At 41.8% G+C, this 19,091-nt stretch overlaps 2 protein-coding genes across 3 annotated transcripts in view; one reads left to right on the top strand and one right to left on the bottom strand.

Annotated features, from left to right (window-relative positions):
- The window catches only part of MAP3K15 (mitogen-activated protein kinase kinase kinase 15), an 81,017-nt gene extending 75,477 nt beyond the window's left edge, over positions 1 to 5,540 (top strand). Inside the window, exons 23-29 of the mRNA XM_058018262.1 lie at positions 1,092 to 1,277; positions 1,667 to 1,772; positions 2,968 to 3,178; positions 4,006 to 4,118; positions 4,265 to 4,362; positions 4,474 to 4,550; positions 5,054 to 5,540. Coding sequence (XP_057874245.1) covers positions 1,092 to 1,277; positions 1,667 to 1,772; positions 2,968 to 3,178; positions 4,006 to 4,118; positions 4,265 to 4,362; positions 4,474 to 4,550; positions 5,054 to 5,168 — 906 coding nt within the window. The 3' untranslated portion in view covers positions 5,169 to 5,540. The remainder of the gene's footprint in view (positions 1 to 1,091; positions 1,278 to 1,666; positions 1,773 to 2,967; positions 3,179 to 4,005; positions 4,119 to 4,264; positions 4,363 to 4,473; positions 4,551 to 5,053) is intronic.
- A 120-nt stretch (positions 5,541 to 5,660) lies between these two features.
- PDHA1 (pyruvate dehydrogenase E1 subunit alpha 1) lies at positions 5,661 to 18,273 on the bottom strand. Of its 2 annotated transcripts, XM_058018483.1 has the most exons (12): positions 18,101 to 18,273; positions 16,887 to 16,901; positions 15,401 to 15,469; positions 13,902 to 14,075; positions 12,818 to 12,944; positions 10,440 to 10,531; positions 9,980 to 10,072; positions 8,600 to 8,755; positions 8,334 to 8,405; positions 7,629 to 7,696; positions 6,695 to 6,803; positions 5,661 to 6,113 (listed from the first exon to the last, which is right to left on the bottom strand). In XM_058018483.1, the coding sequence occupies exons 1-12, from the start codon at positions 18,164 to 18,166 to the stop codon at positions 5,949 to 5,951; spliced, it is 1,206 nt and encodes a 401-aa protein (XP_057874466.1). In that variant the 5' UTR covers positions 18,167 to 18,273; the 3' UTR covers positions 5,661 to 5,948. The 2 variants fall into 2 exon arrangements, with proteins under 2 accessions (XP_057874466.1, XP_057874467.1); XM_058018484.1 differs by lacking the exon at positions 16,887 to 16,901.
- Between the last annotated feature and the right edge of the window lie 818 nt (positions 18,274 to 19,091).

The raw sequence follows: 19,091 nt of genomic DNA, 5'->3' as shown, positions 1-19,091 counted from the left end.
TTTGCTCATACCCCTGTCAGTGATTTTTGGGCAATCTCCAGCACACTTGTTCGTGATGCTGTCCCATCATTTATTCTTACTAAAGCTCTGTTTTTTCACCTGGACTGCACTCCCATAAAGGGGACCATGCTGACTCTCAGTGTGGTGTCCCCAGCCAGCTGTTGACATTTGTGGTTCAGCTGTCAAGCCCTGCTGCTCCATGGTCAGCTCTGCACAGCCCAGGGTTTGCTGCTCCCTGTGCTCCCTTCCACAGCAAATGCACCACAGGGGCTCCTGTAGGGCTCTACAGACCACAAACTCAGGCTGGGGAAGCAACTGGAATACATTTCTGCTCTGAGCTTAAACTGCAAAACAGCTGATAGCCTTACAAACAATTAAAATTCAGAGTCAGAAATAATCAGGGCTCCCAGCATTTTCAGCAATGAAGGATTATTTAGTAGCAGCAAGTCCTGGTTCACTCTCCAGCTGTTTTGTAGCACTGCTGTAATCATCTATTTTCCATAATTTATGTACTAGCCCCTCTATCTTTTAATTACAGAGGTTGTTCTTACAGACATTTGGATGGCTTTAACTGTGGGGGTTATGGACTGAAAATCATAAAATAAACACTGGTGAATCACTGTGTCATTTTAGACCTTTTTTTGACTTGGGATAAATGCATATATAAGCATACCTTTTTTCCTAAGGAAATCAAATATCTGCATGATTAGAGAGAAATCTGGAGATTGAGAAAGGATAGTATCTAAAAAAATTGGGTGTCTTAGTGACTCATTTTGCTGTTTTTATGGAGGAGAGCTGCCCTCTGCAGTACATTGCAGGCATGTGTGGATATCATTTGGAACCTCTTCCCTTTGTGACAGCCACAGTAGCAATAGATTTACAGGGGTTTTTTAAAAACAGAAAATACTTTTTTTTTTTTTTTTAAGGAAAGATAAAAACTAGAGACTTTGCAGAAACAAAACTTCTGTGATTCAGTTCATCAATGTGAAATATACAGAAGAACTATGTAACCCTTAGAATATTAATGCTACTAAAGAGATGTTTAATGACTCTGGGATTCATTTGATACACATTCATTATCTTTTCTCCAGAGCTCTGAAGAACTGCAACTTTCAGTGGACCACATCAAGCAGATTATTGGGATTTTAAGGGACTTCATACACTCTCCTGAGCAGAGAGTGATGGCTTCTACAATATCCAAGTTGAAAATGGATTTGGACTTTGACAGCACTTCCATCAATCAGATTCATCTGGTGCTGTTTGGATTCCAGGATGCAGTGAGTTCCTTTCCTGGTGTAGGGGCAGAGAAATGCTTTAGGTTGGAAGAGATCTTAAAGATCATCTATTTCCACCCTCCCTTCCATGGGCAGAGGCACCTTCCACTACATCAGGTTACTCCTGAACAAAGCTCACGCCAGGGGTTTGCAGCTTCCCCACCATTCCTCTCCCTCCTTGCACTGTAGAAGAATTTGAATATCACAGTCTGGTTTGAAATGGTTTGAAAGCTGTAGCCTAAAACTGTCAAATCTGTTGTTTAGATTTTGAAAGGTGGGAGGTTTTTAGTGCTGCATGCAGTTTTTTCCTTATAAAGCTTATTATGTCTATTGGAAAATAAGATTCTCTTTCCTAAGGTGTGAGCAAATGGTGTTTGCTGCTGCTTTTACAGGTGAACAAAGTATTAAGAAATCACTTGATAAGACCCCATTGGATGTTTGCAATGGATAACATCATCCGCCGTGCAGTCCAAGCAGCAGTCACTATTCTTATTCCAGGTAAATCAAAGCAGCTGAAAATAATCCTCTTTTTTTTTTTTTTTTTTTTTTTTTAAAGGTGCTCTGCATATCAAAGAGCTGTAGCAAATGGAACAATTCAGATGTTTACTCTTTCAGCATGCCATTAACTGCACCCCATGTTCCACTCATCAAAAGACATGGGGTCAGAGTGATGCAGAGAAAGAAGTGTTGATCTGGAGGATTAATGCTGTACTTGCAGTACAAAAGCACATAATGGGGAAATAACCAGTGGTTCTGCACCCCCAGTGTGGTCCAAACATGACCAAAAAAGGGCAAATTAAATTCAGTCCAAGCTGCAGATTTGCTAGTAAGAAAGAAATTATTCTGTATACATTAATGGCATCCAGCATGGTTGACACTGCACAGGTCTGCTTATGTGTTCTGAAAAATTATTAATGAGCTATGGAGCAGATGTGTAGAAGGGAGTGCATCAGTATGAGGAAGAGGATGATTCTGGCCCATAGATGGATGATAGGAAAAACCACCAGGAAGATAAATGTCTAAGTACTGTCTAGGAATGAGTCAAGTTGGAAATATTTAGGTAGTTTTGTAACTGTTTAAAATGCTGAGCACCCCTTACAGTATAGGAATGTTCTGAGACACTTAGTAACAGTGAGCCCTTTCAGTCCAAAGTTGCCATGGCTTTTAAAGCCAAATTGGCCACATTTTTTAGGACTTTGTACAAGAAAAATCACAGCTGTTCTTTGGTAATAAGGTAATTTCATTTTGGTAATTTGGTAATTCCACCTGCATCAAGTTCTGAGAAGTGGGGCTAGAAATTCTCCCTGGAGAAGAGAAATGCTTCCTCTTTGGCCCAGGGCGTTAGGGAAAAATCACTATTTTTTTTTTCTCTTACTATTTAGGAAAAATGCAAGCTTTCAGGTTTCTCCTTAACATATTTTACTGACTGTCTTATTACTCATCTCATGATATTTGTCCCCACTACAACTATGACCTACAGTCCTACCTTTACTGGTGCATTGCTCATTCTAGAACCAATGCCAGAGAACCTGTGCTCCAGCTCACACAAGGCTTCACCATCCCCCTGCTCAGTGTTGCAATAAAGCACATTATGCAAAGTCTTACCCACCCACAGAAGTGAAGAACAAACTGCACAACCTCTGAAGACACAATTACCAAAAGAATCTTGTTCTTCCCTCATTCCTTTTACCAGAGCTTCGCACTCACTTTGAGCCAGCATCAGAAACAGAAGGTGGGGACAAGGACACTGATGAAGCGGAGCAGAATTTCCAACCCTCTGAACAGAACGGGGCTGAGGACGCTGCCATCACATCGGGTGTCAGCAGCCTCAGTTCTGAGGTGTCACACAAGGCTCAGCAGCAGCTCAGGCAGGAGCTGGGCAGACTTAAACATGACACCTTAAGGTAAATCTCCTGTAAAGACTCTGGGTGTATGTTCAGGCAGTCTTTAAAAAGCTGCACTAAAGGGTACATACTTACCCATAGTACTGCTCACCCATTGCATTGCAATAAAGCCTTCCAGGAACACAGGTGGATTTGGAATACCTGGCAGTACAGTATGGCAGCTGAACATAATTCAGTACAACTTTTCTGTGTAGTTAATCTATTAATTGCAGAATGTCACATTGGATTTATACAGGGAAGTAATTAGGTTTGTGTAACTGTGCCGGTTTCCTTCCTACTCCTTGGATGCCCCCTGACTTGGTGTCAGTGCCTCAAAGCTGTTCCTGCAAGGAGAGGCCACAGCAGCTCTGTCCTGGCTCATGGGACAGGCTGGCCACTAATTAGCACCAGCAGAGCTCAGCAGAGCCCTGCTCTGTTTCTCGTGGGTTGCATGTGTAGGGTGCTGCCAGCCTGTTAACAGCTGAAGTTCTCATTCTTCTTTATGCATGTGATGTAAATCTGTGATCAGAAAGTCCCTGGTAAAACATCAGTGTTACATTGTTCAGTTGTAAATTAAAGTATAAAGGCAGCAACTCTGCCCAGGGAGGCTGCAAAACAGTAGGAACAGAATTTATGAGCTATTTACTAAATTCTGCAGGTGAAAGCCTTCAAGTGGCACCCCTGAGTCTCAGACATCCAAAATGAAATCTGTAACCATTAAGAGATGTTACTTATGACATTACCCTTCACAAATGCCTCTGTCCTGTGGTACTCATTAAAAATTATATTTTTTTCAGTTAGATTTATACTCAGTGTGGTTGTGTTTGATCTTTCTTATATTTCACAAGGCTTATGGAAAATCTCATTCAGAAGGAGAAAGAGTATCAGACCCTCTTACGTCAATCTTTGGAGCAGAAGACTCAGGAATTACAATTGCTTCAATTAAAACTTAAACCCAAAGGTATGAGGAGACACTGCAGTTACACAAAAACATATGAGATCATGTGTTTGTTGAAAGGATGCAAAATCATACAGCTTCAGCTTACCTGAAAACAACCCCTTTTGCCCTAGTTTTGAGGTGTATTAACCTTTGTTTTCTGTTAAAAGATTCCCAGCGGTCTGCAGCAACTTTTGGAGAGAATGCAGACCCTGAGCTCATGAACTGGCTGAAACAACAAGGAGCAGACTTGGATACCATTAAGAGGGTAAAAATAAATCGCATTAAAAAAAAAAACAAAACATAATTTTAGTCATAATTAGCAGTTTGGTTTCAAAGAAGGAATATTTATTTATTTATGAATAAATTTGCCTTTTAGTTTGCTGAAGAAGATTACACACTAAGTGCTGTCCTTAATGATATCACCAAAGATGACTTGTGGTATCTTCAGCTGCGGTAAGAAAATACTTTTTAGTTCGTTGTTAAGAGCTTAATTAACGTATTTTGTTAAAAACATTTTAAAGGTTGGTTACTTAAATAGGTCAGTGACAGTTCAGGGGCAACTGCCATCAGTTTCCTCTCAGATTTCCTGATAAAAGTTTTCAGAAGTGACACAACTACACCAAGGATGCTTTGAGCCATCTGCTTTGGCATTTATCCAGGCTGGGACCTTTTTTTGCACTCTTCACAATGAGATAGTATGAAAATACTCATATGTAATCATATGAAAAACAGGCAAGAAGAATTTATGTTTTCTACCCATTGATTCAGGTCCTTTTCTCATCATTCTGTTAACCCCTGGCTGACCTGGAAGTTATAGCTATGACCATAACAGTGTAGTTTGTTATGTACAGTCATAACCAGTCTATCCTTGGGATTTCTGTTTTACTTCTTGCTCATTTTAAGGCAGTGGAGATGAGGGAGCTCTCCCTAACTGATCTCCATTTCCCTTCATGCAGGGGGGGTGTTCGCTGCAGAATCTGGAGTGCAATCCTGAACCACCGACAAGCATCCAGCAGGACCTCAGTGCAGGTCAATGCTTTGGAAGAACACAGAAAGGGAATAAGCAAATGAAATACATTCCCAGCACTTAACCTGTTAGATGTATATATTTATATGTACAGTGGCTTGCAGGTTTTGCACAGTTATGTAGCTTGTTTGACCATCAGTGTAATGCACAGTGAACAGTAACAGCTTTTAAGTCAGTGTCAATGCATGTGAGTTATTTATGACAAGACTAAAGCACACGATGCCTGTCGATGTAATACAAAACATTAGCAGAGAAAAAACCCACCTGAATTGGCTTCAGCACTGTGAAAACTGTGAACTTAAAATGTGTTACTTCTGCTGGCTGATGGTTTGAGCAGGGAGGGGATATGCTAGAGCATGTCACCTCATTGTAGATGGATTTATACAGCTTTTTGTATTAAAGCTACTCTCACTGAACTACTGAGAAAAGCCTGTGTTTTCAATTAGTGACTTTTCTGCAGCAAAACCAGAGCACATAAATTGTATTTTTGGTGGGGTTTCTGGGAAAGAGTTCATGAAACAACACAGACCATTAGATAAAGGTTGGTAAAGTTTAATTTTTATTTTTCTTTTTACACTGTACTTAACACATACAGCGATCCAAAGAAAGTCAGTAAAGCAAATATATAGCACTTTAAATAAACCACTTTCGACTTAGCTTCTTCTGAAACATTCAGCACGGTTAAGAAATTCCATACTCAAATGGATTTCCTTACACATTTCCTCTTTTGAAAGAGCTCTTAAATAAGCTTAAGAGTTGTTTATATAGTTCCTGCAAATACATTAACTTATTCACAAGAATAAGTTACACCAATAAAAAGGCCTTTAGCTGACAGACTTGTACTTTATCCACTGGTTTGGGCCACGCACTTCAAAGGGCGGCTCATTGAAGTAGATGTGGTGACCCAGTTCTTCCAGGGGAGGCTCTGGGTCAGTGGTAGCAAACTGAGCAGCTTCCTCAATCTCCTTCCTTACTGCCACATCGATTTCCTAAACCAGAAATGCATGCTTATTAGAAGACAGCTCAGAAAAAACATCATGATTTTGAATGTAAATGCTATGCTAAAATATTAGTCAGAATTAGTTAACAATGACTAGAAATATAAAATCAAAAACCTTTTAAAACTCCTTCCCTACCAAACTGCATCGTTTTGGGTAGTACTGGTACCTTACTGACCAAGGAACATGACCCCACTGAGCCTAGAGGGCTCCTCAGGGTTAGAGAGCTCCTCACTCCTTCACTAGGATTCTTCACATTTGGTCATTTCCCTTTCCAAGACTCATCCCCTTCTGGAGAGTCAAGAAAGCCCAGGTAATTCTGATTTCTATCTGTTAGCAAATTACACCCCCCAGCCTTAATTAGCACCCAAAAGCAAAAGGCCTTTCCAGCAGAAGACAACTTCAGGAGCTGGTCTGCAACAATACTTCACCTTCACTTACAAAAGTGATGTTAAAGCAAACCTTAAGTAACTTTAAAGAAAAGCATGGCATGCTGCCCAGTGATGTGCTTTCTGGAGATCATCAGTGTGTGACTGCTCAAGAGCTTCCTTACATAGCAACTAAAACCATACCTTTAGTTCTTCAACACTAGCAAGGTTGTTGTTGACCATTCTGTCCTTCAGCAAAGTAATGGGATCACTTTTGCTCCTCACTTCTTGAATTTCTTCTCTAGTACGATAGCTAGGAACAAGACAGGCAAAGACATGAACCCTGGGGCACAGTGAGGTCTGGACACAGCTCACTTCTAGAAGAAGAGTCCAAAGAGTTGGCAGGGATGCAGTGACAACACAGAGCATTGATCACCCAAAGGATGGCACAGAGCCAGAGGCCTCTGGAGAGAGATTTGTAAATACCAACTGAGCAGAAGTAGCTCCAGACTCAAGGGAAAGGGGAGCAAACCCAGCCTGAGACAGTTATCCTGAAGGGCCATATTTCCTCCTAACCCTTCCCCCCTATGGAGGGGGCTGCATGACATCCACATGCTTCCAAGTCACTGCAAGTTTCCAGTGAGGAGCTGGGATACACCTCAAATTCATGCAGACACATGCAGCTTGATCAGTTGCCTAAATCTCTCTAGCACCTGGATGTTTGTACTTTTAAGATGTGTTCTACTTGTCTGGGGAGTCCAAACTGTTCTTGTAATTTTACCTTACAGGACTTTAATCTTTTTAAAACCCCAGAAAAGCATGATGTTAATTAATCAAACCTTCATTAGGACACACTGTAAGCAGAATTCATTAATAGAGAGCACAGAAGTTTAACTGACTTTGTGCTTGTTCTAAACCCACATCTTTTAATTCTGCATTAAAACAAGTGTGTGACATGGCTACAGATTAGCAGCTGAGCAGGGAGATGAGTGAGCAGGCTGCTCATAGCAGTTTCACTGTAACCTTTAAATGCATCTGACATCTGATTTAAACACTGAATTTCACAGTTTAATCTCTTAGAATCTGACCATCAGTACTTATTTTCAGTGAAAAGAAAGAAGGAAGAATGTGACAGTACCTTATTCCAGGGTCACTCATACTGTGGCCATGGTAACGATATGTCTGTAACTCCATCACAAGAGGACCCTTGAAATGAACAGAAATACTGAGTGTTGCCACCATGAGTGACCAACTTGTTACAGCAGCAACTGTTTGCTTGAGCTGAATTGCACCAGTGATCAATTATTTTTATTCAATAGGTTTTTCTCAGTTTAATTTACATAATATTAGCACTTATAGTTTCACACAGTAAAATTAAACCTAATTCTTTTTAAATGAAAGCATGTGCTGATATTGTAAGCATTTATTTTCATGTTCTCATGAGCAGCTTTACAATTTCTTTCCTTCCATCATTACTCAGAATATTTCCAATTACCTCACAGAACCTTCATTACTTCAAGTATTGAAAATCTTCAAAACCAGTGTTACTGTACTTGGGTGACAGACACTAACATTGACTCACAAAACCTTTATTTCACTTTCCATTTCTTGTAAATATAGAATGACTGTCACCTTCCTTGATGCTTCCCCTAACTAAACACAGAGATCACAACTGCCTGACAGTCATAACACCTTTCACAACAGAAAGTAACTGTGGTAGAAATGGGAAAAACTGACAGTATAAATAGTAAGTGTTTGGTTAATACAAATTGGGGAACTACTTATGCAGCAATAGCTTGCAAGAATTCCACCCATGGAGAAGGAATGCCAATTACAGACTTACTTTTCCAGATCTGCAGTACTCAGCTGCAAACTTTACTGCTTCTCGGACACAGAGCACATCCATGCCATCCACCTGGTAATGAGAAAACACACAGTAGGGCAAAAAGTCCCAGTCTCCAAACCTCCAATCTCAGTATTTCCACAAGTGGGATAGAAGTAATTCATTCAGCTTTAAGTAAATATATGTAGAAATAAACTAAATACCTATGTATGTGTTGTGTAGGTATGTGCACACACATTCCCCCTCAAAAAAAAAGCTGTACTCACCCTGAGACCTGGAATGAAGTATCCTCTTTTGTAGTAGTCAGTGCTGGCTGCAGCTCTTTCAACTGATGTTCCCATTCCATACCGATTGTTCTCACAGACAAAAATACAAGGCAACTTCCATAAGGCAGCCATGTTGTAGGTTTCAAATATCTGGCCCTGAAAGAAAATTAAGTTACATCTCATCAGGGAGCTCAGCCTTCAAGCACTAGGCTCTACTGAAAATCCTTCAGTTGCAGAGGTCTAGAAATTGTAATACTAAAAGTGATCTGAAAGCAGCCATTTGCTACAGGTCAGAAGGAATAAAAGAGAAGCTACACTATATAAGGTAATTTTCATCTCAACCAGTAGTTGACAGAAGTTAATTTTTAAGCCTGAATCAGTATCTGTGTTAGGGTACCACAAAACCTTCCACTTTAACTTAACTCAGGTATTTCAGCAACAGTCATAAAAAATACTTGACAATTTATTTACCTGGCAGGATGCTGCTACAGCAAAGTTAAGTTTGACTGCAGTCAGCCTTGATTGCTCTGAGTCAGATTCAGGGAAAACCATGAACTGAGATCTCCACCTGTGCTTTGAAAGTGTGAAACCATCAGTGGTACACACAAATCACCAACTGCTTATCTGGCTTATTGTCTCAGCTGATAACATGAAGAGTCTGGCTGGAATATCCTGGCTGGAATATCAATAGTAACTGGCTCTGCCAGAATGTTCTGTCCTCTTCTCAGTCTTCAGAAACATGATTTACACATCTCTCTCTCCCTATCCAGCAGCACTGTCATCTTCACTGCCATCCTTCAGAGCTCTCCTTACAGCACAGACAGTTCAGGGTGCCACACTTAGGTGAGCTGTGCACAACTGGAAAGAGGGTAAAGAGTAACTGGAAACCCCTCCTCTCAAGATTTGTGTGCCATTCACATAATTAACCATTAGCCTCATTCACTCTCTGTGCTCCAGAACAGAAGGAGCCAAAAACCTTTCCCTCCAGCACAGCTACAAGGGCCAAACTCAAAACAGGGGTGGGGAAGGACAGATGTTTACACAGGTCCAAAATATGATAAAAGACTGCAGGCACATGGAACATTCCTGATGTATAAAGAGCACCTAGCAATTAACTTCTAAACTGTTCACCTGAATCACCCCTCTGAGGACTACACAGTTGTTGGAACACATCCCTGCTCAAACACCTAAGACAACTCAAATAAGAGGTGGCCATGTCCAAAATCTGCAACATGCCTGGCTACCTCCAGGGAGTTCATCAACACTGCTGGGGTTGCAGGTACACAGGGAGGGCAAAATGTGCTCTTCCACCCCTTGGAGTAAAGGCAGAGCTCACAGAGCACAGAAGGAAAATGGATTCCCCCAGCCACACTGCTTTACCTGATTGGCTGCACCATCCCCATACAAGGCCACGCAGATTTCATTTTTAGCAAAGTATTTACAGGCCAGAGCAATCCCAGCTCCAAGAGGAACCTGCCACAGAGTACAGGACAAAACATTTTAGAACAACATTTAAAGGAGTTGAATATAGGCAGCCTGAGATCTTGAAGGAGACATTTAGGCTGTTAGAAACCTGCTCAACAAACAAGCTGTTACCAATCAGCTTCCCTTTGTTACAAATGTTATTGCAGCCAAAATATAAACATGAAAGGTATTCTCAATTTGAATTATTTTTCTACAGTTTACAAAATGGTGAGAACACCAGAATAAGACATACCAGCCTCAGAGCAATGGTATCTGCATACAAGCTCACACAGCACAAAAACTGAGAGGAAACACTGAGAGGCAACAGGACACAAGTTATTGAGCTTGTGCTTTAAAACAGAAGTAATGTATGTACCTGAGCACCAACAATACCGTTGCCACCATAGAAGTTTTTGGTATACATATGCATTGAACCTCCTTTTCCCTTTGCACATCCTCCTTTTCGACCTGAAACGTGAATAACAAGCAACTTCTGTTTTGGAGGAAAAATAATACACAAATAGAAACATCTAATTCAGTTCCTAAAGGTAGTAACACTAAGGCCATGATCTGTGTGGAGTTAGGACATGAGGGCCTCTCTCATACAAGTTTACAGTTAAACATCTCAGAAAACAAATAAGGAGGGAAAAGAGAGAACAATAACAAAAGCTTAACTGTGGTAATATGGATGAGATTAAGAAATTTCAAAACCAAAGAAAAGTTTCAGTGTCCTACTATACAAAAGCACTTTCAGATAAATATGAGGTGTTTTTTTTATAGACAACAAGGTCCCATATCTTAATCTGCAAGTATATAATTACTTTCAGCTTCTGCCAGAAAAGTAAGAATAATGTTCCAAATTACTTGCAATAATTTAGACTTGTCTTCCCTTTGACAATAACCTCATGTAAAAATTACCAACAGGACACTAAAAAAAACCCCAACTGCTACCAGCTCCCCATTCCACCCCAACATAAACATTAGTCAGCCAGCCCAGCTTTATTCAAGGTGTAGTTTGAAGATAACAAGTGATCCATTAAGCCTTACAACAAACCCTATTTAAATGAGCCCATCTAAGAACACAGAATTTCTCATCAGCCCATTCCATATCCTACTCTTTTCTGTCTTGTTACTATTCATAGAAGATTGTATTTTATTTCTAATATGCACAGCTTGTCTGGTTGGTTTTCTTACATTAGCCTGTGTGTTTATTTTAGAAATGCGTCTCTTTCTGAAATTTGTACTTCTCTTTCTTACTTTGTAGTGGATCATTTTTATTACTGATATTTCTCATACCTTTCCTATGTTTATGGATTGGTTAATTGGCTTTGTGGGAGCTGTTACAGATTTTGCCAGCTAGGACCAAAGAAAAAAAAGTCTAATTTTAAGAAAAATAGTTTTATGAATAAGTAAAAGTAGGCTGCATAATTTACTTTTATCAAGCTCTCTCCACTTTTTGTACACTCCCTTCTTGTATTTTAGAATGTATTTAATAATTCCTTATTAACCAATGTTACTTTTTGATACATTTTCTACTTTTCTTAGAACACAAACTCATTTCTCATGTAATTGTCAATTCTCCTGAAAAGTCCTTTTCTATAGCTTGTTTCCTCTAGGATCTTATCTACTGGTTTTATTTTGGGTGACTCTGCTTCCTTCTCCTTCAAAGATTTTTAAATTCTGTCATTGTAACTCATGCTGTCTTTTAGTATGGCATTTGTAGTCAAGATCCTTCTTTGCAAGAATGGCTCTAGCAGCAGCTCTAAGAACTGTCATTTTCTGGAATAACTGTCTCTTTACCACAGGCATTCCTTCCCAATTGAAAGAGCCCCAATAAAGTCAAGTATAATGTTAAAGAAAGTTATGTGTCATGAAATGTAAAAAAATCCCACTACATTATGACTCATATTTGTATCTCCACAGCCATAGTTGGCTTCAGTCATGACAATCTTCCCATTTATTTTCTGACTTACCAGTATCCAGTGACACTTGGCCAATCAGTCACCACTGGATTCTGGGTTTTTGTGCACATTACAGATGTGCATTCTTAGCATAAACAGTTGTTAGTTTGCAAAATCATACCACCTGTCTAACTCCCAAACAGGCTTTCCTATACTAACATTTCAAGCATGAAGATTCTCAGATCAAGTCTTTATTATATCAGTGATGCATAAAGGCCTTCAATCTCCTTGGATCTGTTCACAGACCTCACATGAGTTCATCAGGCTGATCCTCTCTTCCCTGCTCCATCCTGAACCCTAGTGTGGACAGCCATCTCTCCTTTCTGCAAAATCTCTGTCTCGATTATCACTTAATATTCTTGCTACAGTCAAATTTTCCCAAATCAGTTTATCATTACAGGCAAAGTTTACCAGTCTTCCTAAGACTTCATCAGCATAATTCTGAAAATCCGGGTCTTTCTCCTAGGAAGGATAATGCCCTGTCCCACTGAGAGCAGATGCCTATCATGAGCAAGTTCAAATCTGCTGCAGCACAATGAATACAGCATATGGTATCCAGAAAAATCTTATGAATTCGTTTTTTAGAAGTACCAGTACTTCAATATTCCTGATTAGCTAATTTTCACAGTAAAAATCAGTGATTCATAGAACTGAAACAATTGATCCATTCTGCTATGTCACTAAACTGCTTCTGAAGGCCCAGTATACTTTGTGCACTGACATCACTTTGAATTTGAGAGAAGCATTGTGGCACAAGCACAGCAGATGTGACCTCAGTGTGCAGAGCACACACCTGTGAGCTCAGCGAGGATCTCCCGGACAGGCACCCCCCGGGTGTAGGTGAAGCCGTGGGCTCTGTACGCCGTTATCACGTGGTCTGTGGGCTTTATGGCAGCCTCAATCCCCACACAGCACGCCTCCTGTCACACACAACAGACAAGGTTAGCAAGAAGAAAAACACAGCTGCCACAGTCAGCACTGTGGCATACTGCTGATCCCACACACACCACATAGTGGCAGGTCACAGGAAGAGCACACATACAGGAGACCGACTTAAATCCCAAGGGTTGGTAACAGGCCTGGAGCTACAACAGCCTTGGGCTCTACATTCCCATCTGACTGACTAGCAAAGGTACATGGGAGAGGAACCAGAATCTGAAAATATCTGAAGAATTTCTTCCCCCAATGAAGTATCTCAACAATCACAATTCAAATACATCAGGGGATAATGGACAGACAGCAAAGTTTCAGTAAGTCCATGAAGGACTAGCAGAGGGGAGGAGATTTGGTCAATGGATGTTCAGGGGGTTAGGCCTTTGTTTGGGTAGCATGCTGGTGTAAGTCATTGGAGGCTGATGATGGTGATTAGTAGGCTGTATAATGTAATGTCAGTTCACAGGTGTTTGCATGAGGAGAGGAGGGTAAAGGGGAGGAGTACTGCAGTTGGGGGGAATAATTTTTAGCATTGTAGGAGGTTGAAGTTGTGAAGGTGGTCAGAGCCATGGGTTCGGGTGAAGGCTACTAGTAGGGCCAGCCGTGTGCCTGCTTTGCAGATGGAGAATGTTAGCATGAGGATAGGTTCTCCTGGCTGTTGCTTTTTAGTGGGCACATGATCCATGAGATACAGAAACAAAAGCCATCAATGAAACTTGAGGGGAAAAATGCAGGCCTTCAAATGTGCTCATTCCTCACATTCAGCTGGTCTTCAGCTGCACTGTGCCCTTCCCTGTCTTTGTGTCTCTCCTCCTCCCTCCTCTTGTCCCTCTCCTTCTCTCACAATGCACATATATAAACCACTTCGACATTCTCCACTCTATTAAAATCCCTACATTAAATAAGCTAAGACAATGAAAAACCTCCTGGCCCAGAGCTCTTACCTGACCATCATATAAGTGGCAGAAGCCACGAATGATCTTCTGCTTGTAGAGCTGGTCAGACTTGAGCTCCATGCGGCGGATGGTCTGCATGGTCTTGTAGTACTGCAGCCCCTCGTCGCGCGTCATCACCGCCGTGGTGGCCGGGCCTGTCTCCAGCCGGTGCAGGTCACACTGCTGCAGTCAAACAAGTCATCATTCCCTCAAAACCATTCATCCTACTTAGGAATATTACTTCATTTTTTAATGATCTGCCATTTTCAAATTCAGAGTGTAACAGGTCAGGACAACTGTGCACCGTTTCAAAAATCAGGGAAATAAAACCCTTATTTTTAATAAAGACAGATTTCTACTCAGAAAATAAAGCCTCATTATTCCTAGAAGCAGAAGATGAACTCAAGTCCTCCAGAAATATGGCAAAAAGCACATTTCCATGGTTGTTGCACACTAAATACTAGGTAAGAGCTACAGAGGCTTAGTGAAAAGATAAGAAAGATCAAGAGTTTCCTCTGTTAAACAGTTTGTAAGATCTGGCCCTAAGACTGGCCCTCACCTCTGCTACCTTTATGATAAATAAACAGTAAGTTCAGTGGAAGAGACTAAACAAATTACTCTGTCAGTGCAGATTAAATGGCCAAAATACTTTTATATAGGTTAAAGGCAGCTTCTATCAAATCAAAAGTCACTCCAGAGCAAATCCACTGACATCTAGATGAACTGGATATAACACCTGGGCACACTACTCAAGACAACTCTGCTTCAAAGTTCACAGAACAACAGAAACTCTGGAGTCTTGTTATCAACACAAGATCAAATATTAAACCTTGTATCTACTCAAAAAAGAATTTTCATATAAACATATATTCCTTCCCTTCCACCTGAAACAATTTTCATACTTCACAGCACAGCCAAACAGGGAGAAGGTGGAAAACAACACAAATTATTTCTTTCAGATTTTCCTTCATCAACTCCTGAATGAAACACCAGCCCAGAAGCTACTGCCAATAGGAACATCACTTTTTCCTAAGACCCAGCCACAGTGGAAAGCTGACAGAATACAACACACATTTTCTGAGCAGCACCAAGTCAAACATTGAAAGGATGCCATATTTTTTCCTCAAAAACGCACACAGACTTCAACCAGCTGCATCTTTGGGACAGATTGCAAACACCTAATTGTTTGAAAAGCATTAAGGAAACAACAGAACAGAACAGAAAAGGTTCTTTAGTTTCTTTCTAACACTGCTCTCACAGCTGCATTGTAATATAACAGCTTGAAGTTATAATATAACTTCACATTCTTAAGAAACAAGTAACACTACCACACACTGCCAACACAATGCTTCCAGCTGCACTTAGTAATCAGGTCAGCTAGTGAGGGGTTTGGTTCTGGAAATTCAAACCACATTTTCTAACTGAAAGAGATCTAGGGGCCAGTCCATCAGGTTAAGATCTCTAACAAATGCTTACAAAGAATGCCAGTACTAAGTGTTCTTCTTCACCTTAATGTCAAACTTAGCTTCACTTGCGAAGTCTCCGTAGTTACGTGATGCCACCATCACTCGAGAGGCCTTAAAAGAAAGACAAAACCAAAGCATGAGCAAAGTTTAAATGTAATTATCAAGTAAAAGTATGTGACTTTGCAAGTAATTTCTAAAAGTATTCTTTTCAAGTAATTTCTAAGAGTACTCCCAAACTGAGATAATTTATAAATAAGACACAGCAGTAGTACATACTATAAGACCTGGGAACTTTTATTCTGTATGCCAAAGTCCTTTAAAACCCATTATTTAAAATCAGGATTAGAAAAAGAGAATTTAAACTGGTAATACTCTTGATTATCTAAAATAAACCCAGTAAGTTTCAAAACTTTTGACAATGAAGAGCACCAAAACCATAAAAATAATTGTTTATCCCTTCAGATGCCAGGCTGACAATATAAGGAGAGACAGCCAATGCAGACTTTGATTGCTGACTCTCTGAGCTGACTGGAATTTTGACTAGATAGAACAAAAAAAAAACAAACAATCCAAAACCAACCAAACAAAAGGAATCCAGCAGATATCTGAAATATAAACTGCTCTCAGTTTTTATTTTGAATAGGAAGAGAAACGGGGGGGATTCAAAGCCATAACAATGGAGAGAGAGAGAATCATTTTAGTACCAGCATGGCCACTACTCTAAAAATTATGTGGAAACACAGAAGGTTCCTGAGGATACAAGAAATACAGAACAGAAAGGGTGACATGGTAGGGAAGAGATGGGAAAGATGTTTAAAAACACACTACTGCTCCCTTTTAAAGAAGGAACACTGGGCATTGACCAGTGAGTGGTGGTGATTTTAGATTACTTTAGCAAGTTTCACTGCAGCATCAGACAGGATGGGCCCGTGTCCATGCTTGCTCTATGGCCACAGCATAAGGAACACTACATCTTTAGTGGCAAGACTGTGCTGCTAAATAAGTTACACAAAAACTTCAGCAGCTCCTTCAGCCAGGGAATCCACACACATTTAGCTGAAGGCAGATTCCACCAAAATTTTGAGAATGTTCAGGTCACCATCTCCAAAAAAGTTCTGACTGACACGTGTGAAGCTTGGGAGAAAATTCTCAACCCATGGTGGTTACCTCCTCTGTTGCATACTGATCAGATTTATCAGTAACACTGCCCCCATTCACCCTGCCCTGATATCAGATTAAGTATTTAGGAGTTTTAATTTAAACCCAGTTTCTACACTATTTACCACAATACATCAGTATTATCGGTGAAGAAAAGCTATTTTACTTCTAGAGCTGGAGTAAATCCACAGTTTGGATTCACAGGATCTCAGAATGGGCAGGGTTGGGAAGGATCTCTTTAGCCCACCTGGTTAAACTCCCTGCCCTGAAGAGGACATAAAAGCACACTGAGGAGTCTGGACAAAAGCCCTGATTTGTGGGCAGTACACCTATCAAAGGTACACCTAGACCAGACTGACTGAGGCCTTACCTCACTAACAGCTCCCTAGGTTAGCAGCATTTGGAAGGAAAAAAAAAATGAAGAAGAGTAAATAGCTGTATCAAATAATGAGGGGAGAAGAAGTGAGCAAATTATTATCCAGCCAGAACAGAACACTGCAAGTGATAATTTCTATACATGGAAATCCATCTGTACACTCTGGAGAGTGCTCAAAGCATATATGAGATACTGCTTTATGGATTAAGTCTACCTCTATTTATTTGGTAATTTATGCCTTCACTACAGAGGCATAGGAACAATTAAAGACAAATATTTACATATTTGGTAAGCAGTTATTGAAATATCCGAATCAGGTTTACTTTGGCATTCCAGGAGAACACAGCATGTCCAGAGCAGGCCAAGTACCTGTAGTAAGGGACAAATTTTAGGCACCCATATTTGCAGAATTTCATCTAGAGATTCTATTTGTGAAGTAGGAAATACTCCAAGATATGCAGCCCAAAGACAGATAACGAGAGCTTCCAGTGAATTTTCTGCCCTGTGTTTTTGTGATGGATCCAGTGATCCACAAGCAGTGAATGCCTGGGTGAGAGAGCTGCCTCAGAACGGGGGAGCAGCAATACATCTGCTCTCCAGTTACCTAAAAATACCTTTTAACTCTGGCCTTGCCAACAAGCTTTTTTCAGCAGGGTTCATTTTTCCTCATGGCTACAGTCATTACAGTGGAATAAGCAGCATGAAGTGGTAAAAGCACGATTTTTCACACAACAAAGATAAAATACAACAAGTGACTCACACTAATAACAAATAATTAACAAACTTTGAAACAAAATTCATGCAGAAGTTGAAAGGGGCCTTTGGCTGAGCAAAGGGAGGTCAAGCAGTTCAGTCACACTCGGGCCGAGCAGACCCCTCAGAGGGACCTGACCTGTGCTGTCCAAGAGTGTAGGAACAAGATCGATCAAAGCCCTGCGCCATTAAGGGCTTAAAAAGCGAGCTCCTACACGCGACGACCATTTTACTGTCATTTGGGATCGTCAGGCAGAGACAGGGAATGAGAAACCCAGGGGTTTTTTATTTATTTAGTTTTTCATCAGTGTTTCTCCCTTGCCGCCGGAGCCACGTTCCCGGGCGGCCCCCGCCGTCTCTCCCAGGCTGCTCCTGGAGCTGCCCCCGCGCGCCCCTCCTACCCCGCACCACTCCCGAACGGGCCGGCACCGGCCGCGCTCAGCGGCCGCACTCACCGTCCTCCCGGCGGCCGCCGGGCCCTGCAGCAATCGGGAGAGCGCGGCCAGCAGCATCTTGCGCATGGAGCGGGAAGGGAGGGAGGGCAGCGCCTGCCGCGGGGCCCGTCCACGGCTCTCCTTCAGCCGCCGCCGCCTCGACCGCGACCGCCGCCTGTCCTGCGTCCCCGCGCCCTGCGCATGCGCGGGTCTGCGCTGCGGCGGCCCGGGCAACGCCCCCTGCTGGGCGGCGGAGCCGAAATGTCATTAAAGGTCATTAAAGGTCAGCGGTGAGGGACGGCTCGGATTGCCCCTCAGAACAGCGCGGGGCGGGCGGCCAGCACGGACCCCTGCGTTAGGAAGAATTTTGGATCTTCGGAGGAATTTCTTCTCAGAAGAGGCGTGTTTCTCCTCAGAATTCTGAGCAGAATTTCTTTTCAGAAAGCACAGTTAGGCATTGGGATAGGCTGCCCAGGGGGCTGGTGGGGTCACCGTCCCTGGAGGTGTTTAAGAAAGAGTGGACGTGGCACTCAGTGCCGTGGTCCGGCTGACGTGGTGGGGTCGGGCCGTGGGCTGGGCTCGATGGTATCAGAGTTCTTTTCCAGCCTCATTGATTCTGTGCTCAGGTTTGAGTGCTTCATGTGCTGCTCCGTGTGAGGGCATTCCCTGGCTTTTAGATGCACAAAGTGTTGAAATGTTTTCCCTTTAACGTCACCGGCATCCCTCCCTTGGGAAATACACAGCAAAGTTAAAATTTGACTCGATGCTGCTGGGTCCTCCCACCGTGTGACACCTGCTGATCTCTGCAGCCAACCTCGTTCCTCCTGCCGCCGGCTCCGGGGCGCACGGGGCGGACAGCGGGACACGGGACAGACACAGCTGATGGGCTATGCACTGCTCCCGTGCTCCTCGCCAAAAAAACCAGAAAGTAAATCACGGGGGTTTTCACCTCTTGGCAGCACAAGTGCTTCTGTCCTGCAGGTTGCACAGAGCTCAAGTGATTAATGTTTAA

This window comes from Melospiza georgiana, chromosome 2 (genome assembly GCF_028018845.1).
Source record: "Melospiza georgiana isolate bMelGeo1 chromosome 2, bMelGeo1.pri, whole genome shotgun sequence".
NCBI classification, from domain to species: Eukaryota; Metazoa; Chordata; class Aves; order Passeriformes; family Passerellidae; genus Melospiza; species Melospiza georgiana.
This window is presented reverse-complemented; position numbering and strand designations above follow the sequence as displayed.